This window comes from Carcharhinus amblyrhynchos, chromosome 34 (genome assembly GCF_965287045.1).
Source record: "Carcharhinus amblyrhynchos chromosome 34, sCarAmb.v2.hapA, whole genome shotgun sequence".
Lineage (NCBI taxonomy): Eukaryota > Metazoa > Chordata > Chondrichthyes > Carcharhiniformes > Carcharhinidae > Carcharhinus > Carcharhinus amblyrhynchos.
Window position 1 is genome coordinate 19,974,104 of NC_137357.1, and position 27,760 is coordinate 20,001,863.

General features: G+C 41.0%; 1 protein-coding gene across 3 annotated transcripts in view; it reads right to left on the reverse strand.

The window, feature by feature from the left end:
- Window positions 1-3,852: 3,852 nt before the first annotated feature.
- Window positions 3,853-27,760, reverse strand: part of LOC145361319 (receptor expression-enhancing protein 1-like) — a 41,791-nt gene continuing 17,883 nt past the window's right edge. The window contains exons 1-8 of one of the 3 annotated variants that reach the window (XM_080216976.1): window positions 26,402-26,462; window positions 20,756-20,828; window positions 15,860-15,936; window positions 15,018-15,138; window positions 11,190-11,303; window positions 9,827-9,980; window positions 8,174-8,364; window positions 3,853-6,284 (exon numbers count right to left, since the gene is read on the reverse strand). In XM_080216976.1, the coding sequence (XP_080073102.1) occupies window positions 6,219-6,284; window positions 8,174-8,364; window positions 9,827-9,980; window positions 11,190-11,303; window positions 15,018-15,138; window positions 15,860-15,936; window positions 20,756-20,828; window positions 26,402-26,451 (846 nt within the window). In that variant the 5' untranslated portion in view covers window positions 26,452-26,462 and the 3' untranslated portion in view covers window positions 3,853-6,218. Of the gene's footprint in view, window positions 6,285-8,173; window positions 8,365-9,826; window positions 9,981-11,189; window positions 11,304-15,017; window positions 15,139-15,859; window positions 15,937-20,755; window positions 20,829-22,230; window positions 22,299-26,401; window positions 26,463-27,760 lie in introns of those variants that run through there. The other 2 variants (XM_080216978.1, XM_080216977.1) reach the window with 2 other exon arrangements.

Consider the following 27,760-nt stretch of genomic DNA (forward strand, 5'->3'; position numbering starts at 1 on the left):
ACGGCCTCAACCAGGATCTTGGGTTCATGTCGCACTATCTGTAACCCCCACGATTTGTGTGGGCTTGCAAAATCTCACTAACTGTCCTGTCTGGAGATAATATACATCTCTTTAACCTGTGTTTAATGCTCTCTCCACTCACAATGTACCTTTAAGACTTGATTAGCTGTAAAGACTCGCATTCCAATCATTATGCTGGAAATTGAGTTCGTGTCTTCACATACTCTGTTTGTGAACAGATCTCCCGCTCACCCGATGAAGGAGCTGTGCTCCAAAAGCTAGTGGCGTTTGCTACCAAATAAACCTGTTGGACTTTAACCTGGTGTTGTGAGACTTCTTACAGTTGGGTTGCCATAACCATCATGGTAGTGGGAGAATGGGGGGGGTGGAAGGGGGTGTAATTTGTCTGCGTGGAAATCAGGGTGTCCTTTAAAACTACCATCCTGATCTTTGGAAAGCCAGGCAGGCTGGCATGATTCCTAGGATGCATGATGAGTGCAGGAGGACAGGAGAAATACCAGGCATACTGAAAAATGAGATGTTAAGCTGGCGATCTCAGCACACCAGTGCAAAAGACAAAGCTGAGGCATTTGCAACCATTTTTAGCCAGAAGTGTTGGGTGTCTGATCCATCCTGGCCTCCTTCTGATATCCACGTCATCATAGATCCCAGTCTTCAGTCAATAGTTGTTTAGTAATTCACACATGGTACCTGTTTCAGCTTAACAAAGTAAGTGACAGCCACTTTCTGGTTCATTCCTCAGGATAATTAGAGTCATGCTGCCTGGTTTAACTCTCAGACAGTGCCTGGTGGTTAACTGTCAGTTAGCATCAACTGGTACATTCTATGAGCATACTTGCACCGAGGCCATTTGCCAACCACTCAGCACTCTGTTCTCATAGTATACAGTTCTTGATATCCCTTACATCGTACTGTGGCATACTCAGTATCATTCGCAAGATACTGAAAGAATCCATGTCAAGTGTAGCGAGACCTAGACACTATCCAGGCTTGGACTAAGTGGAAAGTAACATTCATGTCACACAAGAGCCAGGCAATGATCATCTACAAAAAAAAGACACAATGTAACCATCACCCCTCGATATTCAATGGCATTACCAGCACTGAATCCTGCACTTCCAGCATCCTTTGGGTTACCATGTATCCACTGACCTGATCTATCTGGAGTAGGAAGATGCTGTTAAAAGCGAGTCTGATGGGTTTCCGCCCTGCATATTGGAGATGGCACACTGTTACTACATGTCAGTTGTGGAAGGAATGAGTGGAGGACTGAGTGACAATCAAGCAGACTGCTTTGCCATAGACAGTGGCAAGCTTCTCGTGCTAATGGAGCTACACTCGTACAGGCAAACGGACAGTATTCCAACACATTCTTGACTTGTGTCTTAGTGATATTGGGCATACTCTGGAGAAGTTACTCATTGCAATATTCTCAGCCTCTGACTTGCTCCTGAAGCCACAGTATTTATATGGCTGGTGCAGTTTGATTCCTGATCAATGGTAATTCCTGGTTGCTGGTAGAGAATTCAGAAACCATAATTGCATTGGCTATCAAGAAACAATGGTTGGGATGGTTCTTGCCTCGCACTTAATTGCCACTTACCAGTTCAAGCTTGAATGGCATCCGGTTCTTGCTGCGTTATGAACACTGACTGCTTCACTATCACTCATGGCGCCACACACTGCATTATCAGTTAACACCCTGACATTCTGACTGAGGGAAGGTAATAACGCAGTTACGTTAGGGTAAGGAAAAAGCCTGGCAGTGTTATCCGTGAACTAATGCGATTGCCCTCCAAACAACTGTTTTTGTTCTTAACACGATTCTAACCAGTGGGAATTCATCACCGCTGTTCCCCCCTCCTGATTCTCATCAATTCCATTTATGAGACACTCAGTCAAATCCCACCCGAAATGCCACCTCACTTAGTTCAATGTTTCAGACCAAGGCTGTAATGAATTGAAAATAAGTTAGTCATAGAGGACAGCATGGAAACAGCCCTTCAGCACAACTTGCCCATGATGCCTTTTTAAAAACCCTGAAGCTAGTCCCAATGTTGCCCACATTTGGCCCATATCCCTCTACACCCATCTTACCCATGTAGCTGTCTAAATGCTTTTTAAAAAACAAAATTGTGCCCGCCTCTATTACTGTCTCTGGCAGTTTGTGCCAGACACTCACCACCCTCTGCATGGAAAAATTGCCCCTCTGTATCTCTCCCCTCTCACCTTAAATCTATGCCCTCTAGACTTCCCCATCTTTGGGGAAAGATATTGACTATCTAGCTGATCTATGCCCTTCATTATTTTCTAAACTTCTACAAGATCACCCCTCAGTCTACTACGCTCCAGAGAAAAAAGTCCCAGTGTATCTGGCCTGTCCTTATAACTCAATCCATCAAGTCCTGGTGGCACCCTAGTAAATCTTTCTGGTTTCATAATATCCTTTCTATAATAGGTGACCAAAACTGTATACATTAGTCATAGAACAGTACAGGCCCTTTGGCCTTGATGTTGTGCCGAAACCAAGATCAAGCTATCCCACTCCCTATCATTCTGAAGTGCTCCATGTGTCTATCCAATAACCGCTTGAAAGTTCCAAAAGTGTCCGACTCCACTATCACAGCAGGTATTCCAAGTGTAGCTTTGATCAATGTTACGTCTAACTTCAACAAGTCTCAACTCCTGTATTCAATATTCTGACCCATGCTGAATGCCTTCGTCACCATTCTGTCCACCTGTGACTCCACTTTCAGGGAGTTATGAACATGTACCCCAAGATATCTTTGTTCTGTTGTTCTCCCCATTAACTGATTAAGTCCTGCCCTTGTTTGATCTACCAAAATGTATCACTTCACATTTGTCTAAATTAAACTCCATCTGCCATTTGTCAGCCCACTGGCCCAATTGATCAAGATCCCATTGCAATCAGAGATAACCTTCATCACTGTGCACTGTGTCACCAATCTTGGTATCATCTGCAAAATTACTAACCATGCCTCCTATATTCTCATCCAAATCATTCATATGAATGACACACAGTTACAGTTTAGGTTCTGCCAAGTTATCTTAGCAGAATCTAAACTGAACAATGAGGTTATTACTGGGGGCCATTTGATTGCAATGCCAAGAAAGGGCAGTAACTGGAGTTTGGATTTGCAAGTATGACATACCTGAAATGTTTTTCACATGATGGGATAGACTGGAGTGCAGCAGTTGTACTACAACAGCTTGGTTCAGGGACTTAGCTCTCGAGCACAAGTGTTCAGGAATATTGCCAGGGCCCACTGCATCTGCAGTAGTCCGTACTTCAGCCATTTCGTGATAACAGGGAGTGAATGAAATTTGCTGAAGACTGGCAGTGGTGATGCTGGGGACCTCAGAAGGTAGCAAAGATGGATAATCCACTCTGCCCTTTTGGCTGTGGAGGGTTGCAAATATTTCAGCTTTATCTTTTGCATTGATGTGCCGGCCTCCCACACGTCATTAAAGATGGGGAGCTTTATACAACCACTTCCTCCAGCTAGTTTTTGGACATTCTACCGCCTTCATGGTGGATTGTAATAGAATTGCCAAGTTCTGATTTGATAGGCTGATTGTAGGATCTGTCTCTTGAGTTTTGCTTGCGCTGTTTGGCATGCAAGTAGTCCTGTGTTGCAGTTTTACCCAGTTGATATCTCATGATTAGCTCTGCTTAGTGCTGCGACTGAATCAGCCACACAGCGGAGGGTCTGGAGTCATACAACATGAGGATGGCAAATTTCTTTCCCTAAATGATAACTGACTAAATTGGATAAAATGAAATGAGACAAACTAAGAACACCATACAACTATTATCCAACAACTTTATTGTGAAAACAATATTGATTTGAAAAGACCCACTCAAAGGATTAAGAAACAATGGACAGCATACATAAATAGCAAGGATATAAGTAGATATCAAGAGGATCCCAAGTGACTAATTTTGTTCCCTGCGATTCAATTGCGTGGAGCTTCTCATGCAGCTCAATGAATCCTGTGCTTTTTTTTTCCCAGTGATCTTCAAGCAGTTTGCATTGACAGCTCCAAGCAGCAATGGGCCTCAGGTAAATTGGTGTGTTCTTCCTCTTTTCAGTGTATTGTAAATACAGGAAGAAAGGAACATGCAGTGAGTGATGAGAGCAGACTTGGTACTTGAGCTGGTATTGTCCTCACTTCACTTGTATAAATCAATGATGATATCTAGCAGCTGCAGTATCTGATGGGAAGGCTTGCTGCTTCAGAACCTGCTCATTTATCACATTGTCCACAGCATTCACATGCTTATTGCAAAACCTTAACATTCAAGAGATGTAAGTATGTAATTTGTCAGAACAAAACAAAGAACCTATGTCCAGACAAACAGGACAGCTTCTGCCGTAACTAAAACTGGAGAGAGGTGAGTTGAAATTTCTTTTTTGTTCCAAGCCCATTCTCGTACACTCATTCTATGTCAGAAAGGTTGCAAGGTCACAACTTTCTCTAACAGACTATGACTTGTTTTCAGCAGCAATATGAACTTATAGTTGCAAATAATCAAGCAAACTATTTCTTAAATATAAAATATAGCTATTTAAGACACCTTGATTTAAATAAATGTCACTTGGTTTGAATTGACACTTCAAAATTTGCTCCAGAATGTAAAGCTGGCAAACAGACTGAGAGACAAGTGACCATATGCACCTGTAGCTAATATTACAGGGGGGAAATTGCAGATTTTCTACCTAGTTTGAACGGTATGTGTGTGGACAGATGCCACCATTTTGGTGGAACAACTGTTAGTCTAATGATGCACGCCAACTATCACTGAAATAAGCTGCAGCAGAACAAGGAAATTCTTTAGTTTGTGGCAGAGATTCCCAAGATACAGGTAAACTCTCCTGACTGAACGATAAGGTGTACATGCAGAGCTTACTTTTGAATTGGAGAGGAGCCTCAGAGAGGATCCACGAAGCAGATAAAAATAAAACATTTAGATGTTTTGAATGACTCGAGAACATGTCTAAATTTAGCTCCAAATGAAACTACAGAGCCACCCAGACAATTCCAACACCCTCGAACTGGGTCAATTTTAAAGTGATCCACTATAATTAGCTGAGAGTGGGCTTACAAGGTAGTGCTAACTCTGTCACTGGACAGCTTGAAACTGCAGTCTTACCGCTAACGACAGAGCCCTTCGCAGAAACTCTGATCATGTCAACATGAAGTGGCCAGCAGTTTGTTTGAATTGCTGTTAACACTGAAGTTAAATTAAACAATTACCTCTCATGAATAGATATATAATATTTGCAGTAACCAGGTAGGTGGATTGCCAAGAACCACTGCTTCAGGTTTCCGACTACTTGAAGCTTCGCCCTCATGTCCAACTCTTCCATGCATCAACTCAGATGCTGAACTCATGACATGAAACAATTCATCACAAGAATATGACATGTTCTGCTGCATAAATTCAAATGACAAGAGGCCCTTCATTTTGACAGTGTTTGCACTTCAAAACACAGGTGTCCAAAACGTCCACAGTTTTTCATACATTGCCTTGTGAGATAAATGTAGTGATATATCCACTCAAATCACGTGAGAAGATGTACTATTACCAGAGGAGCTTAACTCTTTAAATTATTGATGTAGTGACAATAGGGGGTTAACTCTGATGCTATTAATATCTAAGCATGGGTAAAAGGTAGATAACAGATCAACATTCGCGAAAGTGATCAGTGCAAACTCATTGTCATCACATTGAGGTGTTCCATGGCAAATTGAGAGCAATCTACAAACATGGCACATTGATAGTTGGAATACAATAAAAAGGGGAGTTCCAGACTCCCTCAGAACAACCCACACCAAGAAATCCCATGACGGGGGAAACAGATTCATTAAAAAGAAAATCTAAGGCGCTCTTCAAGCTCATCTGTTAATTCTGTTACAGACTCGGCCTCAACAATCTTTTGGTTTTAGGAAGAGCTTTTGTCTTTAATGCAGGTCCAGCACGTGGTACCGTCATTGACAAAACAGTTACTTTTTAAAAAGAGGCGTGCAACAACACTGCAAAATATTTGCCTCAGTAGTACAAGAATACAACATTTGGCCATTTTAAATTGCCTGTGATTAAAAATAGCAGTGGTGATTTTACCCATGAGCTTAGTGCTTCTAACGAGCAGCGAAATGCTTTTTTTTCACATTCATAATGTGTCAAAGTTCGACTGCGCAGCCTTCTTCTTTGGTCTAACTTTGGATTTTATCACAACCTAGGAATAGACAACAATCACATTTATTATGTCTCAGTAAAAAAAATAGAGCATGCCCCTGCATTTCATCACTGGTGTCTCGATTGTTTAAGTTTATTAGTGTCACAAGTAGGCTTACATAAATGTTGCAATGAAGTTACTGTGAAAATCCCATTGTCGGCACACAGATGCCTGTTTGGGTACATCAAGGAAGAATTGAGCATGGTCACTGCACCTAACCAGCACATTTTTCAATATGTGGGATGGAACACACGCAGACGCGAGGGAACATGCAGGCACTACACACAGTGACCCAAGCCAGGAATCAAACCAGAGTCCCTGCTGTGAGGCAGGAGTGCTAACCACTCTGCCATTGTTGTGGGAACAACTTCCACTGAACACCACATGCTGGTGAATGAACTTGAAGCAGCATCTGGGTCCTTGAAAGCAAGTAACAGGCGAGGCAGCATGGTGGTGAGCACTATTGCCTCTTAGCACCAGGGACCTGGGTTCAATTCCAGGCATGGGTCACTGTCTGTGCCGAGTTGGCACATTCTCCCTTTGTCTGCATGGGTTTCCTCTGGGTGCTTCTGTTTCCTTCCACAGTCCAGACCATGCAGGTTAGATGGCCTGGCCATGCTAAATTGCCCCTTAGCGTGTAGATTAGATTAGCCATGGTAAATGTGTGAGGGAAAGGGCCTGGGTAAGATATTCTGTCAGAGAGAGTCAGTGCAGATTTGATGGGCCAAACTGACTCCTCCTGCACTTGGATATTCTGTTCTAAGGTTTGTGACCCAAAGTTTGGGGACGGAAAGGCAGATAATCGAAATAAGCAAACAAATGTTTGGCACAACTCTTCCTCCTAATGGTACTCCAAATGATAATCTTGTTGAATGCAAGAGGGCCCCAAGATTCAGGTTTATGGTGATGTCCTCCTAGTGCAATTGCCTATCAGAACTATCTTCGTTCACACAAAAAGAATTTTGAACTGGGGGACAGAGTCAGGAGAGTTACTGAAGTTCTAAGGACTGAAGCCAAGGAGGAGGAGGGTGGTGGTGACCGCCAGAGTTTTATGTAGTTGGACAACATCATTTACTTTACGAGGTAGTGATTTGTCTGTTTAAATTGATGCAAAGGACTTTGGGTTTGCAGCACCACATATATGTCATTGCCACCAGCACGGATTGCAACTGGAGGCAACTGAATGCAGTTCTCATTGCCATCCACTGGAGGCCCTCAAAGCATCAAAGAAAGCAACCCATCTGCATTGCAATTTCAACCGGTTTAACCTTCAGCAATCCAGCTGAGAGCGCTGCAAACATTTGTAGTGAAATGCATTAATTAATAAGCTCAATAAAAAGCAGAACGCAGTTCAGAGAAACACAGGTTGATAAATTCAGATTAATGTCTGGCGGGATCTGCATTGAAATGTTAAAATGATATTTTAACTCAGTATTAAACAGAGCATAACCTCCAGTGAACTGCAAGATCAGGAGATCAAAATAATCACGCCAAGAAAATACAAACCCAAAACCCATTTTGAAAAAAAATAGAAACAGAAGACTGAACAAGTCGGCATCATTAAGATTAAGAGAAGTTGTCAACTGCTATAAACAATAAGTTGTTTATAACCAGTTCTATTTTTAAGCAGTAGGATTACAGAACTGCCGCAGCGTGGAAGCACAGGGCAGTTCAGCCAAGACACCGCTGCTTTTAGCAACTTGCAACGCTGACAAGTCAGGGTGCTTGTCAGACATGATAACGTTAGCTCTGGACAGACATTTGTGTTTTTTAAGAAACACAATTTTCGAAGCAAGGCAACCATTTAGCCTGTACAGAAACTAACACACGTGATTTGAATGGATCAAATAATTTTGCAGGTTTTTTTTAGTGCTACGGGAGACTTGTACCTCTTTGCTCTGCAGTTTCTTTTTGGCCACTTGGTGGGTCTGGACTCGTTTGGTCCGTTTGACATTTGTTGCTTCATGATGACGCAACAAACTTCTTTGATATTCTGCCTCCCCATCAGACTTGTACTCATCCTGAGAATCACTCTCACCTGCGAATCGATCATTTTGGGCAGTCACAGGGAGTCTTGAAGCTGAAACAACAAAGTATTGCTGAGAAACACGATCTTAACCGAAGCACTGGTTTCACCTCCCAAATTATAATTCAGCACTAAATAACATTTAGTCTTTTCTCTTTCTCTTTCCTGGAGGCAATGAGTTTGGCTGAAATACACTTGATAATAATCTTTGGGTTTTTCACTCAGCAGCTATTGTCCATGTGAGGGTATCGAGATTTTGCCGACTTGTCAACTCCACAGTCTATTCGATTCTCCAGAAATGAGCACTGAGGTAGGCACCACTGGTTAGTCAATAGGACTGTCTCTTTTCTCAATAGTAATGCTTAGCACCACTGTTTGGCTGCAACTGCTGAAATCAGCTAACAAACAAACAACAAAGATTGAAAGGGCAGCCAATGCCTTTTTTCTGCGGGGCTTATTTCCACCAATGCCATTCAACAGTGTGTGATAAAAATCGATCATAACTCAAAATGTCATTCAACCAGTTCACTTCAGATCCCACAAGATAGCACTTCGGAGCATTTAACCATTACTAACTCTTTTTGGCATATTAGAATGAATTTGTACATTTTTAAAGCAGCTGATCATAACATTTCAACTTGCTACGTGGGCACAGACTTCCTACCTGGTCCACAAAAGTCTTGAATTTCCAGTACAAACAATGCAGGACAAGATACAGATGCCCCACCCAGACTATAAAGGCCTACAACTGCCCTTTAGGTTGAACAGACCACCATCGAAAACCACTTTTTTCCTCTTTCCCTCTACAGATACTTCAGTCCATCAATCCTAAACACCAAAGATAACTGAAACACACTTTAATTTGGTAAAATAAAGCTGACAAAATAACAAATAATTCAAACTTTGGAATTCTGATGACATACGCAAAACTAATGATGAATTATGTACTTTATAATACCACTGGAATCGATTTGTACTTGAATTTTACTTCATTTTTAACTGTCCCTCAGTATTTGCATCGTGGGTTGAACACTGAAGCGGTTAAAACTAATTGCAATATTGTGGTTGGGTTTCATCCAGTCTTTAGCCATAACACTCGGAACATGATTGTGCTGCAGCACTGAACTGCCAGCAAACAAACAATCTATTCACAATCTGCAAGTCCACGTTTTCATATCCACATACAGGTATAACAGATTATGGCACGAGCACCTGACTGAATACATAAGGCCCACAAGATACTCACCAAGATGTCAGTAACCTCCAGACAAACAGCAGTCAATATTCAACACAGTAATTTGAATCCTTGAATTCAACAGAAAATGACGCACTGCTGGACTGAAGGCTCCTTTGAAAATTGCAATTATGGTGTGGAGTGTATTGGTATATTAAGTTGCAAGATCATACAACCCACTTCTCTTTTAACATCCAAACAGGAAAATAAACAGAGTCTCAAAACTGATTCTGCTTGACTGTCCCATGTTTTCTTAACATCACAAAATTGATTCAAACTCACAGTACTCCACTCGCGCAGCAGAGATGGGTTTCCTTCCCCTCATCTCCTCCTCAGGATAAAGAGGGTCTCTGTAATGTACTGGCTCATCCCCCTGAATGCTTGTTAAATCCTGCATGCTGAAACTGCGTAGGCGTCCGGCAATAGCTCCCTGACTCTACAACATAAGAACAAGGAGGACATGTCACTCAAGCACAGAAAAAACTGTTCATACTGCAAGGTACCTTAAAGTGAAATTAAAATTATCAAGGAAAATGCACAGGTGATCAGCACTTTAATGTAAAGGACAGTCACATAGCACTGTAACAGAATTAAATTGTAACCCAAATAATTGTCAAACACAATGGGCATCTCCAATGCTTTTTCTCCTTTGGTCATGGTTAATATTACAATGCAGGGAAGCACTTGTTTAACAAGTTCTTTTTATGCGTTCTGTTTTGAAACTTGTCTAAATGAAGCAGCATGAAGTGTTGTCATGCCACTAGACAAGTCAAATGTAATCCCAGTTGAAAAAAGGGTGGAGCAGCAGCCCTCAAGGTAATAAGCAATCAGTGTTGAACATACTGAAAATCTCCAAGAAAGAATCAAAAGTAGGCACCCAGCCCTTTGAGCAGTTCAATGAGATCATGGCTCATCTTCTGCCTCATCACCATTTTCTTGCACTACTCCTGTAGCCCTTGATTTTTTTTTTAAAAATATGCAGAAGCCTACTGATCTCAACTCTTGAATATAAATGTTGAAGCCTCCAAAGCCCCCAGGGTAAGTGAATTCCAAAGACTCATCATCCTTTCAGTCAAGAAATTCCTCCTCATTTCAGTCTTAAGTGGCTTGCGCAGCCAAGGGAAGCAGCCTTTCTGTATCTACCCTGTTGGGCCCTTTAAGAATTTTCCATGTTTCAATGAGATCCCCCTGCATTCCGCCAAGCTCTAAACAATACAGACCCAATCTATTTCGTCTCTGCTCAGAGAACAATCCCAGGAATAAACTCTCTGAAAAACAAACTCCATTAACAATTAATAACATATCCCCAGTTTACTGGCTATATTGCAGATCAGAAAAATGTACAAAAAATTCTGTAATTCTGGTCAATGGTTGTCAGAAAACCTTATGAAGGGAATCTGTCTCCCCTGTGACTCAAGTTCCATTCTACCTGTTTGACTCAAGTGCTTTCTTAATGGCCTCACAGGATAGTTGATATGGTGTTTCCTTCATGCTCTGCAACGAGGTCCTGTCTTGCTGACTAATTCATAATGACACAGTCCAGTCATACAATGAACAATTTGCAGCACAGCCATCATGGTTTGGAGAAAATGACTGAAAAGTTACAAGAATGACTGTGTAATGATTGTAGTTTACGACTACTTACCTTTGCAGCAGCACTCACAGCTGCAGTTGCTGCCATATTTAATCCCTTCCTGCCAAAATTCATCATGGTTTCATAGCCACGCTCCTTGGCTTGACTTATGTAGCAATCAATTTCCTAAGAAGGAAGGCAGAAAATCAAATGCAAAACAGTCACTCCTTCATATTCTTCCGTCTCAAGAATCTTCCCATCAACCGAAACATTACCTTCTCTTTCTGACACCAAACTGGTTGCACATTATTGGCATTTTGTGTTTTTAATCACTAACTGTAGCAAAACTAAAGTACTCTTTTGCTAAAAAAAAGGTGATTACGCAGGTTGTCCCCTACACGTTTACCAGTTCAACATCAAAGACATTGAAAGCTAACGATCATTTCTAAAATATGCTCATTTCGGTTCATGGAATTGAAAGCTGACCACTTCCACAAATTTAAAAAAAGCCATCACTTTGGCAGCCAGAAACAGGGCCAGATGAAATTCACTTCAAAAGCTAACAGGTACAGAATTAAGTTCCTAGTTTTGAAATAACCCAAAAAAATAGATTCTCAAGCAGCAAAAAGCTTTCTCCCATCTTACTCTAGGGAGGTGATGGTCTAGCAGGATGATTGCGAGACTACTAGCTGAATTTCTGGATTAATGTTCTGGGGACGTGGGTTCGAATCCCACCATGGCAGATAGAAAGATTGGAATTAAATAAAAATATCTGGAATTAAGTATCTACAGATAACTGTGAGACCATTGCCGATTGTCAGAAAAACCCATCTAGTCCACTAATGTCCTTCAGGGAAGAAAATCTGCTGGCCTTGCCTGGTCTGACCTCTGTGTGGCCATAATGTGGAGATGCCAGTATTAGACTGGGGTAAACACACTAAAGTCTCACAACACCAGTTTAAAGTCCAACAGGTTTACTTGGTCGCAAAAGCCACTAGCTTTCAAAGCGCTTGCTGCCCTTTTATCAGGTGAGACTTCTTAATGTGTGTGGCTCCAGAGCTACAGCAATGTGGTTGACTTTCAACTGCCCTCAAGCAACTACGGATGGACAATAAACGCTGGCCAGCGAGCAATGCCCATGTCCCAAGAATGAATAAAAAAAAAATTCTTTATTTTAGCACCTCCTCCATTTTGAAGGTGAAGGGGGAGTTAACACAGCAATTTACTCAGCCCAGCACTTGGGTTGTGCTTTTCCTTCATGCAAAACAAATTGCATCAACCCTGCTGTGGTCCAGTTGGTACTAAAACCCAGGTGTGTTTGAAGGTAAAATATCAGTGACACTCCACTGCAGAGAGTTTGGACGAGATAAAGACTGCATTTCTTTGTAAGGAAAATATACCACTGATGTAGGTGAAGAACAGGCATTTGTTTTGGCATCCAGTCCACCATTTATCCCTAAACCAATATTACCAAAACTTGCTTTGCTCATGAATTTACTATTTGAGATTTGCTGCTGAATAAGCCTGCAGTTAACAGTGACTGCACTTCAGCGTGTCAAAAAATTTACGATGTTCAGGGCACACAAAGGACACAATACATTTTTATTTCTTTTTTTCCCCCACAGTATCATTCAAAGTGGAAATGAGTCAGTGGGCTTATTATAGAAATGGAACGGGTTGTATGCAATACATTTACTGCAATGCAGGTGGATATTTTAACAATAGGATTTTCAAGCAAGATTGCAATTGCGTTGTGATTGGCAAAAAATTGCATGAGATTTCCTGGTTGTTAGCTTCTGACTTCATAGTCAGAACCATATCAGCAGCAGGTGTGGGTATCATTGTGCTTGTTTGTGCTGCCTAATGCTGAGTAACCTATCAGACAACAATGATCACAATTCTAGGGAGGCCACATATTCCAAGTATTGGAGATAGCACTTGGACATGCAAAAATGCTCAGCAAAACAATGGTTAGTCACCTCAGTACAGAGAAGTCTGAAGTATGTAAAAATTTGAGATTCCTGAGTTGAACAAAAATGTCAGCCACAAATCCACCTTAGTACTGAAGCAGCATTGCACTGTCAGAAGTGCCATCTTTCAGTTGAGATACGAAACAAAGGCCCCCTCAGGCCCAATGTATATAAACTGCAAGCCCCTTAAGCAGCATGTTGCTTTTCCCCCTTCCATTTGCAGTTGGATCCAGAAGAAAAATCCAATGATTATCTTCAAAGCACACAACATCGTGACTGATGATTCAGCAATTGTGATCGCTCCTTCCCCAATCGTGTTTTATGTCAAATCTTGCAAAACTTAGGTTCCTCATTTTAAAAAACAGTCCATTTGAGAAATGATGCATCCTTAGATACGATGCCAATTGTGAATAAAATCCATCAATATTCGCTTCGTAACAATTCGTTTTCCCTCCAGAGGTGATTGGAAATCCAGTCATCGATGGGCATATACAACACAAGTATAAATAGAGTTGGCACTGCTAAAGCAAACCAACATCCTCCTACTTCAAGAATGTCAGTCTGACAGCTAAGCCGAATGAAGCAGTGGCTTGTCTCAGCTGACTGATGGGCTACAATGCAAAAATTTATTTGCTAGGTTGATCAGAACTCAACTGGATTAATTGATGTGTTTCTGGTCATCCAGTCATAAGAATTGTACTGTTTCTGATGTTTCAGACTTGTGCCAAAATGTTTCATTTCACTTACATTGGGTTGAATATTTTGCTCCTCTGCTGCTAAAATTCTCATTCATGTCTTCACTATCTCTGGACTCAACTTTACCCACACACTGCGAGCTGGTCTCCCACATTCTATGCTTAGTGAACAATGTCATTCAAAACTGTTCTGCCCGTAAACTCGCAAAAAGTCCCATTCCTCTTTCACTCCTGTGTTCACTGACCTACCCTGACTCTTTGTCAAACATCATTTTAAAGTTCTGATTCTTGCCCCTCTCAATCTCTGTAATCCCCGTGAATCTCACAACCCTTCATGTCTGCATTCCTGCAATTCTGGCCTATTCAATAATCTTGATTTTAACCACTCCATCATTGCTAACTGCGCCTTCAGCTGACAAGGCTGCAAGCTTTGGAATTTCCTGCAAATTCCTTGCTGCAAAGGCCTCCCTTAAAACCCTACTTAATTTCTCCTTCTAACCGATGTAGCTCAGTGTTATATTTTGTTTTACTATAGTCCTGCAAAATATTCTGGAACATTTCATTGCATGGACAAGTACTTGTATACATTGAGCTTTGGAGTAGTTTACTGCAATTTTTATTTTCCATTTTGCGGACCATTAGTAGGGCAACAGAACACTTTTCCAGTTTAGACACTTGAGCTTTGGTATACGAGCATCATGGTAGTTTGGTCTTAAGTGACAAGGAAGAGGTACAACTGAAGCAGTGTGCTAACGCCACACAATGTTATGTGGTCATAATCTTAATGCTTCATAGCTCCAGCTTCATACCTGCAGTGTGGGGCATGTTGACAAGATTGGCAAAAAGTATTTTTAGGTTAAATTTAAAGAGATTACAGAAAAGCAGCTAATTATTTGACAAGGTATAATCTGTGAATATCTGACATGCAAAAAAATGCAATGCACCAGATGCATTTTGCAACCCAAGTGCCCAACCATGTACAGAGCCAAGATGTTGCAACGAAGCAAAATATTTGTTAATTTTAAGCTGTCCCATATGTAGGGTGTGCTCTTTAAAGTTAGCACTTTACAGTTATAACTAGACACTCAAAACCATTTGACTATCATATTACTTCACTTTTAAAAATGGATAAGGTTTTTGAGAAGCTTCAGGAGCAACTTTCCATCAAAGCACAATGTTACTTCGTACTGCACCCCAGCAACATTGAAGAGAAACATTCAACTCATTTTATTTACCTGTTCTTTAGAAGAAAGTGTGGGATGAATAAACTTCCTGTAAATCATGCTGGCGCCCTTGGTGTATGGGGACAACAGCCAGACAACAAACGCAACCTTAATTTCATAATAGAAAGGGAACCTGTCGATGAGAGAACTTCAAGTCAGTTATCACAAATAATTACACACATGGAATAAAATAATCTTCCATCTCCCATGACAACAATATTCCGCAAAGGTTAGATTAAGATTCGTTCACCAAGGGGAGAAAAATCAATGTATTCAAGTTTGGTTTCAACATAGAATTTGACAACTCATTTAAGTTAATACATAAAATCCCATTTTTATGTCTTGCATTCACCTACCTCTGATTCTGCAATACCAGCAACCAACTGGCTTTGGGAAAAAGCACAAGATTACACCTCACAAGTGTGATAAAGGAAGGATACGCAAGGGCAGTCATGTCAAATTCACCTGGGTTGCCTTCTGCCTGGGCAACCAAAAAGTAAAGCAGCACTGACATTGATCATGTACTTCATTGGCAGCAGGGCTCTGCCTCACAGGTTAAATCCACTTGGGTAATTTGCTTGGTGCCAGTTCACCTCATCCAAAAAGATTCCGTGTGTAGATCTCCTGCTTAACTCCCACCATGCTATTAAAGCAACTTGACTTATTTATCCTCTTCCAGCAAACAATTCATGTCAGCATGAAGTCAAGTTGCCCATTTTAGAGCAAGTTGGACAGCTTCTACCTTTCTTCACCCCGATCAAATCTCTTGAATACCTCTCTCCCAACAGTGTAGAAGAAAAGGTGCAGTAATCTCTCAGCTATCTTCAAAACATTGAATGTATTTTACAACTTACCAGGAAATAAATATGTCTGTGAAGGTTTCTATGGTTGTGAAGATTGCAAACACAATCCAATACATCATCCATCGGACCTAAGGAGAAATTAGATGCTTTACGCACGATCAAAACACAAAATTTCTTTCCAAACAGCCCAGCATACAAGCTCCTATTGTCTTAAATTACATGGAAGTGGAAAACAGAGTACAGCAAACAACTTCAATGAAGAGACTTTTTTTTTGAAGGAGTAAGGGAATAAAAGAGCCAAGCTTCTGTAGAGTGACAATCGCAGTCCTCAAGTCACTTACTCTGGAAATGCAATGCAGCTGCATCTTTCTTGCCGAACCTGCCAACTTGGTCAAGGTAAGAAAGCTGCAGTGCAGCAGCTTCCTGAGGCCTTTTGTCAAGAACAGTTGAGAGGATGGTAGTAAACACACACCCCATCTTTTTTACAGCACTAACTGCCATAACGTACATGAGGGCTGCCCAGAGATAGGAAGTTGTGGGCCAAAACTGTCCATGATGCTCCATCTTCGATTTAAATAAAATGCACATTAAAATTTACTGCTGGGCTAAGATTAATATACACCCTCCACAGAGCATGAAATCAAAAATAAGCAAGTCAAATTTTTCAGCAATGGTCATTATTTGAGCTTATATGTAAAATATTTTCCAAAGTCGCCAGCCAAAAGATGTTTCCTTCAATAGTTAATTTCCTTAAGTTTCCTATTCTCACCTTAAATACACATCTGGGAGCAACACCACAACATTCACCAAAGTTACTGACATGAACAATTACATCACCCAAAACGACTGTGCCCATCAGATCAAAACAGTTCTAGGTTTGTGGGGCTTTCATTCTGGACGGTAATTGAGGCTTCAAAGCTAAGAATCCATTGGTTGAGAGTGAGAAAAGGGGCACCCATCCACTGAAGCCATTGCCTGCTGAGATGAGGTGGGGATGACATCAGCTTTGCAGGCATGTCAGAAATTGAAAAGTGACAGCATTCGCTGTCAACTCACGAGAGACATTGACGACAGCTGACAATACATACCTGTCAAAATGTTGTGAAGTGTTTTGAGCCAACCTTGCAAGTTGTTGACATTGTTCGTGTCACATTCATGCAAGCAGTAAAGACAGACATTATTGGCAGCAATATGCAAACAGTAGCAAATTGTGGCCACCTGATCAGTAAGTAAGTGATCCATCTGCTGTTACCGCTTCCAAACCACAATGGAAGGTCATTGTTGTAGTCCGTCAAGTAGTGGAGTCATTTCAATTGCGCAATATCTATTACGGCTGATGCATCCGGACACCACCACCTGAAAGCTCCCCTCCAAGCCACACAACATCCCGATACTGGAACACTATTGTCACTATGGTGGAATGTATGTACAACACATGACCTTGAGTGGGTTAAAACAGCAGCTCACCACCAGCAACAGAACGAAAATTAAGGATGGGCAAAAAATACTGGCCTAAATCAGTGACGCACGCACCAGAGATAGACTTTGTTTTTACAAAATCTCTTCGTCATTTTCCATGGACCAGAAAGTACAGGTACACTCTTGCATTGAAGTTGCCAGTGTGAAGGAAGTAATTTTTGTTCTCTACATTTCAAAATATGTTGCAAACAGTCAATGGATATAAAAATTAACTTTTTTTTTTATAGATTGTGCAGTCTGGAATTCAAGCTTTAATAACACTCAAATATTCTCAATTCCTTTAACAATGCTTCTGCAATGAAGACTATTGTGTACCTTTACATGGTACACAGAAACAAAATCAAAACACTAAGTTTTATCTTAACTTCCAGAGTTCAAACTTGTTTGACTTTAATGCAGATTCCCTAGTACTCAAGGTAACACAACAACTGGATGAATCAAAACTACTGCTAAACCTCATGATTGCAGTGTTTTGTCTGATTTCTCAACCTTCTCTAGCTCTGTTTGTTGCACTGGTGCAGATTAAAAAGGGAGCCATTAGAGGGAGCCTTTCCTCAGTTACAACAATTTCAAAATCACTGCATACTATAAGTACTGTAAGGGCTAGAAAATTTGAGGGATCATATTTTGCAAATAAAGCCTCAAGAATTAGCCTTCATTTTCATATACTGCCATTATGATTGCCAAAAAGATAATTAACAGCAATTCACTGAGCTGCTTGTATTGCCAATTCAATTTGATTCAGTTTTCCAAGTCAGATTTGTGATTTCCTGTTGTTTACATTTGGTTCCTGGAGCACTTCCTGCTTCTGAACCTCAATAGATGCCCTATCAAATGCCATTTAATAATGGATTTATTTTACATGTTGCACCCCTCCCAAGAAAGCAATTATGAGCTTGAGTTTCTGCATGGTCTGTGCGTACAACCAAAAATGCACAGAGACATCTAAACAATACATCATTCTATTGCGCAGCAAATTTATTTGAGTTGCTAATCTTGTCAAACATGAAACTTTGAGGGAGGCTTCAAGGAGAGAGGTGCCTCATGCTGATACTGCAAATCCCGTCTGGAGGTCACACAAAGGGGAACCCAAAATTTTTAAATTAGCTAATTTCTCTGATGCTCAAGGCAAGTGGTTACAAGTTAAGCAGGCAATTCAAAGTACAATTAGCATGCTGCAATTGTGAAAGCAGAAATTGTTTGTAGATGGAGAGCTTAAGTTTAAGCTTTACTGAAGGAGGATTAAAACGTTAAGATGGAGGGCTGCTTGTTTTGCTAAATCTTCAGCCACATACCAAGTATGCAAGTCTCAATTCTTAGAAAAAATAACTGCTGAAATATTTTTGTATATGGTCACCCAGATTCACTTAAGGGATTTTGGAGTGCAAGAAATTAATAATTTTCCTCAATTTAGCTCTTTTTTTCAGATGCATCAGTACAGGGACACAAGATACAGGAGTTGCAGACCATTCAGCCCATTGAGTTTGCTCCATCATGGCTGATCTTGAGCTTCAACTCCCCATAACCCCTCATTCACCATGACACCATAAATCTCTCAATTCAACCTTGTATGTATTCAGCAATGGAGCATTCACAACCATCTGCGATAAAGAATTTCAAAAGATTCACAACCCAGTTAACAATGTTACAACAGATTCAGTTGAACATTCCTCAGCAAATCGATAACGAATCATCTGGTAACAGGCTGCCTGCTATGTGAGGCTTTCATTGCAAATTAGGATGAGAGCATCATAATTGCTGGTAGCTATCTTTTGTTTCAATGCCTGTTTCCCACAGACAGCATCACAGCAACAAATGTCAGGTGCATTGTACAGTAAATAACTGGGAAAGCAACCAAGACAGCTTGCATCATACATACCCTTTTAAACTGTTCATGAACTACAGAATAAAGTGATTCAATTGAAGAATCAATTATATGTTCAAACCTCCAAATTCAGATCCCAGTCACATGGCTGTGTTCAAAGATCCTACACCTCTTATTATTTAGATTCTGAACAACAGCAACCACAATATCATGACCCAAGCCAACAAATAGAACTCAGTGTTCAGCCTGTCTATGTCAGTTGCTGATGAAATGGATGCCAAGCCTCTGGAATCTGTGGGATATCAGTTTACAGGTAAGCTGACTGGGTAAATAATAGCAAATGCAGGAAAGTCTGAACAGTTTGGCAGCATCTGTGGAGAGAAACCCAATTAATGCTTCAAGTCCAATTTGACCCTTCAGCTTTGAAGAGTCATAGAGTTGAAACTCAGTTTCGCTCCAGGCACTGTGAAACCTGCTGGGTTTTCTCCCTACATTTTCTGTTTTATTTTAGATTATCAGCATCTGCAGTATTTAGCTTTTAAGCTAACAAATCTCTTTAATCAAAGTCAAACAGGGTGAAACAAGATCTGAACAATAAAATTAGAAGGACAATTTCGTTGCCAAATGAGGCACAGAAAGCACAAGAAAGAAAAAAAAAATCTTCAATTGCAATTCTACAGCCTCATTACATGGAAGCCAACAGACAAGATCAAGAACTGCAGGCTACATAACTCATCTGAATGGGAAGCCAGCCACTAAGTTATTCTTTTTACAAAGCTCATGGTGAGCAAATGGTATATCACCAACAGTAATTTCTCAATTTCTTTTTAAAGGGGCATCTGTCTTCTCCTGAAGGTGCTGTGGTATTTTCACATCAGCAAACCCACCCGGCTTTCTGCCAATTAAACAGCAATTTTTGGGCCAGTGTTTCAAGTCCAGCCAAGTTGTTACTTGGTTCTAAATGTGTCCAATTGATTTTCTAAGCATCAGTTAAAACAAGCAAAGCTCTAAGTTATAACTGCTCCCTTCAAAGGTAAAAAAGAGTGAATTGACAAAACACTCAGCCCAACATGGAAAAAGCCAAATAGCCATTTGTTTCAACAAATGCTTTAAAGTAAGGAACATCAACTCGCAGCTCTTTGTCCAAAGGTTAATACACTTGTGGAGTTTCCAGTAATCAGGGATTATAGTTTTTAGCCAACCAATTACATAGCCATCACTGTGCACACCATGTTATTCAATCACTATTCCATAAACAGAATCAAATAGCTGCCAGTTTGATGGCGCTGTTCCTTGCTTGGATTAAGCAATGGACACCTCAACTTGTGTCCAACCAGGACCAGTCACATCCCAGTTTCTGCATTAATAGTGCTTCAACTTCAGATTGTCAATTAGCCATTTGAACCTAGAAACGTGACAGATTTCTCATCTTAGCCTTAACTGCAGGTGTTGAGGCAAACTATAGTGCATCACCTGAGACTGCCAAAGTCAACCGAGACCAGGGAAGGAACCTCAGTCACCCTCCTCTTTCTGACACAGCTGTCATGCTGACAGTTTGAACCTCAAGGTAATATGCGAATGGTTGCACACCAATTACCACTGTTTTAATTAAAAACATTTTGGATTAAAGATACAGTACTCACATATTCCTTCACATTTTTTGTCTTGACAGCTTTATAGGATGTGTAGGCAGGATACAAAGTGCCAAAGGTAAGCCTGTTTTTAAAAAAGTGAAAGTTAGAAGATACCAAATTCACAGTGAATCAGTTGCCAGTGTAGTTGCCACAGCACTAAAATAAAAAGTGAACTTCTGCAACACAACATCTGACAGGTTTAACAATATCAGGTGGGATTGATTCATTGCGTTTTCACCACTGCGTGAAGTCCACACACCAGAGATATACTCTGTCCTGGAGAATATATAGACCTTTTGCCACATACGCTAAACCCCTGTTTGAATTCGAGCAAGGTGGACCATTTCAGGAGGCAGTTAAGAGTCAAATCACATTGCTGTGGTTTGGAGTCACAGCCAGGCAAGACCAAGAAAGTAGTTTTCCTGCCCAAAAGAACATTTGTGAATCAGATGGGTTTTGACACTAAGTGCTGATAGTTGTCATGGTCACACTGACTCAGATGACCTTGATATTCCAGATTTAGTGGTTCAATTTATATCCCATCAACTGCACAATGGGACGTGAACTCATTATGTCCTCCAGACCATTCTCTCCCTATTTTGGTGTCCTTACCTTTTGTCACAATTATTGAACGGACAAGCTTTAGTACTTGGATACTTATGAGAGAAATCCAAAATGAATTGCTAACAGGGGTTGGGGTAGATCGGTAGTGTGTTATTTTTTGAGGATAGGCTTGCTGACCAGTGAGGTACAAACAAGAGCTTTATTAGAAATGTGCTCACTCAAAGTGTTGGAGTAAACTGCCCCTTTAAATGGTTGATGTCATTAATGTCACAGAATCCCTACAGTGCACAAGGAGACTATCCAGTCCATTGAGTCTGCGCTGAATCTCTGACAGCATCTAACCCAGGCTGACCTCCTCTGCCTTATCCCCTGTAACATGCACAATCATCATGGTGAATCCACTTAATCTACAAATATTTGGAGTGTGGGAGGAAACTGGGGAACCCAGGAGGAACCCCACACAGAGACTGGGAGAATGCAGTCACCCAAGGCTGGAATCAAACTCCCTGGCGTTGTGAGGTAGCAGTGCTAACCACACCATCACAAGATCAGACAAAAGACCTTGTTCCAATGAGGAACAAACATGATTACATAATGGGTGGAGAGTGAACAGCTTATTACTGCAGCACAAAATGGAAAGAAAAAAATACATTGCATTAAAAAGACAATAGTTGAAATATGTAATTAGCTGAACAGCAGCTGTATCAGCACTCTTCAGTTATTGCCCTCTGATGGCTCTCGCAATAACTGTTAAATATTTGGACATGTCCATTTTATCAAACACAGTCAATTGTTTACCCATCTAATACAAAAAAGCTTTGCTATAATTTTCATTGAAAGACTCCCCAGAACCACAAAGTTATTAACTGTCATGTCCTTTTAAAAAACCTCCAACTGTAGAAGTCCAAACATTACAGTACCTCAGCAATTCTGACAACTGTCATACTATTTCACACTGGTCAGCAATATGTTACACAAGAACAGCTCGGCAGCATTCTCCTCACTTCCAGAATCTCTCCTCAAGTTACCCGTCACGTGCACAAAACATAAAAACATGCAACAGTTGGCACAATATGCCAAAAATATGGTATCGACACGTTCATTTTTGCTTTCGCAGCTGTCCAAAAGAGGCATCAACTAACTGTGCTGCTACCAGAGTTCAGGTGGCACTATAAATGGCAAGAAATCAAGACTTAAGTTTGTGTGAGACAATTGACCAATATTCAAGGTCACAATCTCCATTAAAACCCATCTTTAAAAATGGTGCAACATGGAAAAGCGTATATAAAAGCAATTGGGTATGAAATTGGCAGAGCAACAAGAACAGTCATGATAAATGCATGATTTTCAGACTGGAATGTTTGGAGTGGAGTTGTGCAGGGGTATTGGGACGCTTCTTCTTCCTGATAAACACCGTAACTGTAGTGTCTTGGGCTTCTTTCCAAAATCTGCAAATGACATGACAATTGAAGGATTAACTGTAATGAGGAAAGCCTTGAACTTTGAAAGGACTCGGTAGACAAGTGATAGATCAAGTTCCGTGCAGAATAGATAGTGATTAATTTTGGTAACAGAATGAAAATGTTTTCACTGAAGATTGGTTGGAGTCTACAAGAAACCTCCTGAGAGAATGGTGGAGGCTGATTTGAGCAGGGTGTTCGAGAAGGATTTAGATTGCTATCTGCAAAGAAGGAATATTCAAGGTTCCAGGGATAAGGCACAGCAATGGGACTAGGTAGAATGCTCTTTCAGAGAGCCAGGGCAGACAGGGTGGGCCAAATGACCTTCTTCTGTACTGTAAACATGTCTGATGGAGTCAAGGATGTAAATCTGCCATTTCCTCATTTGAACTCCTAACCTTAATCATGTTACTGACCGAGAGTTGTTGCCAAATAAAGGGCAGGTTGAGTGTGACAGGAAGAGAAGTATAAAACGAGAACAATAATTGTATTTGACTGTTTTGTTTTTAAAGGGCTGTTCTGAAACGGACCTTTGTCTGCAAAACTAAGAGAGCTGCTCAGCCGCCTCTTTCTTTCCCTGCCTGCCAAATCCAACTTCTCAGCCTGCCTCTCCACCCACCTACACTCTTAATTCTCACATTTCTCTCATTCACCTCTCAGTAATCTTCATGCCTTGAAAGTTCATCTGATTGACAAGCTCCTGCTTTTTTCCAAAACCCTTTTTGGCCCTCATAACAGTTCATGCTTGTTGAATGTTACTTTTTTTATATTCCAATTCAATCAAGTTCAATTCAAAGTCTCAACAAGTTGAGACATTCCCGATCCAAACTGACAAGACAGGGCTCTCACCTCCTGTCTTGGGCTTGATCTACATGATCCAAGCTGATTGGAGTAGGCTTAGCTCCTCCTCCAAGGCTTGATCTCATTTGCATCATAGCCAAAAGGCCGAGATGCCGCTTTTAAAAATTGCAGCAAACGAAGGCCAAATGCCACCGAATGACTTCAACCAAGCACACACAGCATACTACACCTGATCTTAGCCAAAAGGCCGAGAAGCGATACTTGTTGAATGTTACATACAGCATTATTCTCCTGTCTTTCCAATCAGCCGTCACCCATCTTTTCCACAACAAAAAACGACAAGCTATTCATGGAAACCACTGCTCTCCCTCTAACCTCTCTGCTCTCCATAATCTTCCCAAATCCATACCTCTGTCACAATTCCATGTTTGAACTCCTCTAATTTGGTTTTCTCCTCTATCACAGCAGTGAAAATAGTGCACATCTGAAACAGATAAAAGAAAGAAGCTGCAAATTTTCAGAGGATGCTGGAAAAACTCAGTGGGTCAGGGAGCATCTGCAAGGCGACAACGAGTTAATGTTTTGAAACCTTGGCTCTTTGTCAGAACTGAAAGGAACGATAATGTGTTAGATCTGCCAGAGATGCTTCAGGTTCCATTGGATACTGCTTTTAAAATGACTGAAAGCATGACAATTGTCAACACAAGGTAAATGAGTCGTCTGTCCAGACCCTTGATTCTGTTCCACAAGTTAATCTGGATGCATTCATCTTACTTGGCTTCATATCCTTCAATATCTTGGCTAGCAAATATAGCTGAATCAAAAATGTTATATCACGAATCACAGCTTGACAGATGGGTTTGTCAAGAATCAACATGCAAGCTCAATTTATAGTTATTCAGGCAAATACTGACAAAACACATTATTAAAAAAGAATTTTGTTTCAAAATATATATTACATTCAATTGATTCAATTCCTCATACACAACTTGCTATGTGAAGCAAAAGCTTTCCCTTTGAGTATCCAAATGAACCCAAGGAACAGGCTTATTATCATCAGCAAATGGAGACATTTGGCAGCTATTGCTGCATGCAACGAGCTTTAAGATCTACTGGAAGAAGAAAGATTCAGTCTGTGCCACGCACAACAGCAAACAGTTCACCACTTTTCCACAAACAAAAACATTAAACACTAATTATTTAAAACTTAATGGACCACTGGAGTAGTCAGAACAACATTTTTCTGACGCATTCATCAGCTTTTGATCTCAAACGACTGGGAAAGAAAGATAGCTCCAATCTTCGCAAAAAGAAACTATTCTATTGATTTCAAGTTGCTGTAAGGAGGTCACCATGAGATAAATACCAGCCAATGTAACTGAATTAAAAGAGCAATGACGTAGCTGTAAGTCAATTTTTAAGCAACTTGTAAAACAATATCCAATTACACCTCTCAGGAGACACAATCTGGAAACCTCTAAGGATTAAATTGAATGATAATACCCTAAAATCCAATTTCTTACACCAAATGTTATTTTGCTAATATTGGCAACACGGTATGCATCATATAATCCCATTAATTCTGTTGCGACTGCCCACTTATTCCTCAACCAAGTAATGGATCATCGTACAAACATCACAGCCAATTTGGGTTTTGTTTACGACCTCATAGTTCCTTGCGGTCTTGGATAGAGCAGGAGTCATACCAAGCTGTGATACAACCAGACAGAATACTTTCAACAGCGCATCTGTGGAACTTGGAGCAGACATGCCAAATTTCCTTAGCCTCTTGAGAAAGTAGAGGTGTTCGTGGGCTTTCTTAACCATAGCACTGACGCGGAGCGACTGATATTGTCCCACGATTGCTTCTTGTTGACTACAACTCAGCCTTCAACATTATTCCAACAAAACTCATCTCCAAACCCCATGGCCTGGGGCTTGGCTCTTCCTCAGACTGGATCCAAGACTTCCTAACCCACAGACTGCAAACAGTAAGGATAGGCAACAACACTTCCTCCATGATTATCCTCAACTCCAGTACCCCACAAGGCTGTATCCTCAGCCCCTTACTGTACTCATACACCTATGGTTGTGGGGTCAAATTCCCCACCAACTTGATTTTCAAGTTTGCTAATGACATCACCATGGTGGGTCAGATTTAAAACATTGATGACATGGCGAAAGAGATAGAGAATCTGTGAACTGGTGCTATGGCAATAATCTCTTCTTCAATGTCAACAAAACGAAGGAGATCGTCATTGACTTCAGAAAATGATGTCGACAGGAGTATGTCCTCCACATCAGTGGGGACGAAGTGGAAATAGTCCAGAGCTTCAAGTTTCCAGGAGTTCAGATCACCAAAAAAATTGTCCTAGTCCATCCATGCCAACACTACTTTCTCAGAAGGCTAAAGAAATTTGGCATGTCCGTGCCAACTCTCACCAACTTCTACAGATGCACCATAGAAAGGATGTATCACAACTTGGTGTGACTCTTGCTCTCAGACCACAAAAAACTACAAAAGGGTCGTAAATGAAGCCCAGTCCATCACACAAATCAGTCTCCTATTCATTGACTCAGTCTTCACTTCCCACTGCCTTGGAAAAACAGCCAGCATAACCAAGGGCTTCACGTAACCTGGACTTCGACGTTCTCCCATCAGAAAAAAATATACAAAAGTTGGAGGTCATGTGCCAAATTTTCCCAATGACCGATGCACAATCTCACTTATGTATTGTTTCTCTCCTGTCCACCTTCATTTCTTCGAGCTTGCCTTCGAGATGAGAGCCACCATCTGCACCCTTGAACCCATGTCCACCAAACTGCTCACCGGTAACTTGGCCTTCCCCAAGCTGATATTGTTGAAAATTCTCTCCCCATTGTTGTCCTTCTTGCACCTCCGTTCAAAAAAGAAATCTCATTAGAAATACTTGTCTCCTGTTCTTAGACCATAACCCCTGCTGTCTCCGCACATGTATCCTTCACTGTCTCTTGTTGCTCTCTTTAATGAATCACCTGAAATGTTAATTTCCACAAGACATTGACAAGACCCAGCTCTCTCACTACCACCTTTCTCAAATCCTCCACTTTTAGCATATCAGACTACTTCAGAAGACTTGCAATGTATTGGATGAACACAAATTTCCCTCCCGTTCAACATTAGAAAGACTGAAGGCATTGTCTTCGGTCCCCACTTGCCAGCCACCAACTCAATCCTCCCTCCCTGACAGCAGTGAGATCAAATCAGACTGTTCATAGCCCTGATGTCATATTTGACCCTGATCCAAGATGCTGATCTCATTCACACCGTAACTTCTCAGTATTGTGTCCACTTTTATCCAAAACCGAAACCCTCATTCTAAAATGTACTCATTGCTTCTTTCTCAAATTCTGCTGCCTGTCTTCACTTGTACGAATTCCCATTGCCATCACCCCAATGCTCGCTGACCAATGTCAGCTCCCAGTGAAATATCTCGATTTCAAGATTTTCTTCCTTGCTTTCAAATCCCTCCATGGCTTCGCCCCTCCCCATGCCTATAATCACTTCCACCGAAACAACCCTTTGAGCTATGTATGCTCCCCTAAATCAGGCCTGCTGGACACTTGAATTGCTCAACCATCAGTGGATGCACCATCATTTGACTGAAGCCTATTCTCTGGAATATGCTTCCTACTATATGAATTCCCTCTTTTCAAACAATCTCTTTTGAAGTTTTGGGCCATCTGACTGCTTGCAAACAGTGGAATCATGAAATGCCTCGGGACACGTTATTGCGCAAAGGCAGGAGATAAAGACACATTGTTGTTATTCCGGTTTCTGCTGCAATTGATCAAGAGTTTGAATACACATAACACCAGAGGATTACATGAAGCAGACCATCAGAAAAATGCTCTGTTGAGTCTTGCTGATCTCATGAAAAGCAAATTGCATTTTCCAGTACTTTTCCCCACCATGGTATCTTCAATCAGCTTGGCTTCAGACTAGTTTTATGCTGCTCAACCGAAGGGAAAAGTTACTACAGTGAATTGATTGCACCTATCCCTGACCTGCAGGGAGCAAAGGGTTGGCCAGGTAGCAAGTAGCTGAAAATTTCTCAGCCTGTCAACATTCAAATCCCAGCATTGTACAGTCACAAAATGCTCAACAACATCACCACATTTCTCAAACCCACAGCCAACAAGCACAGGT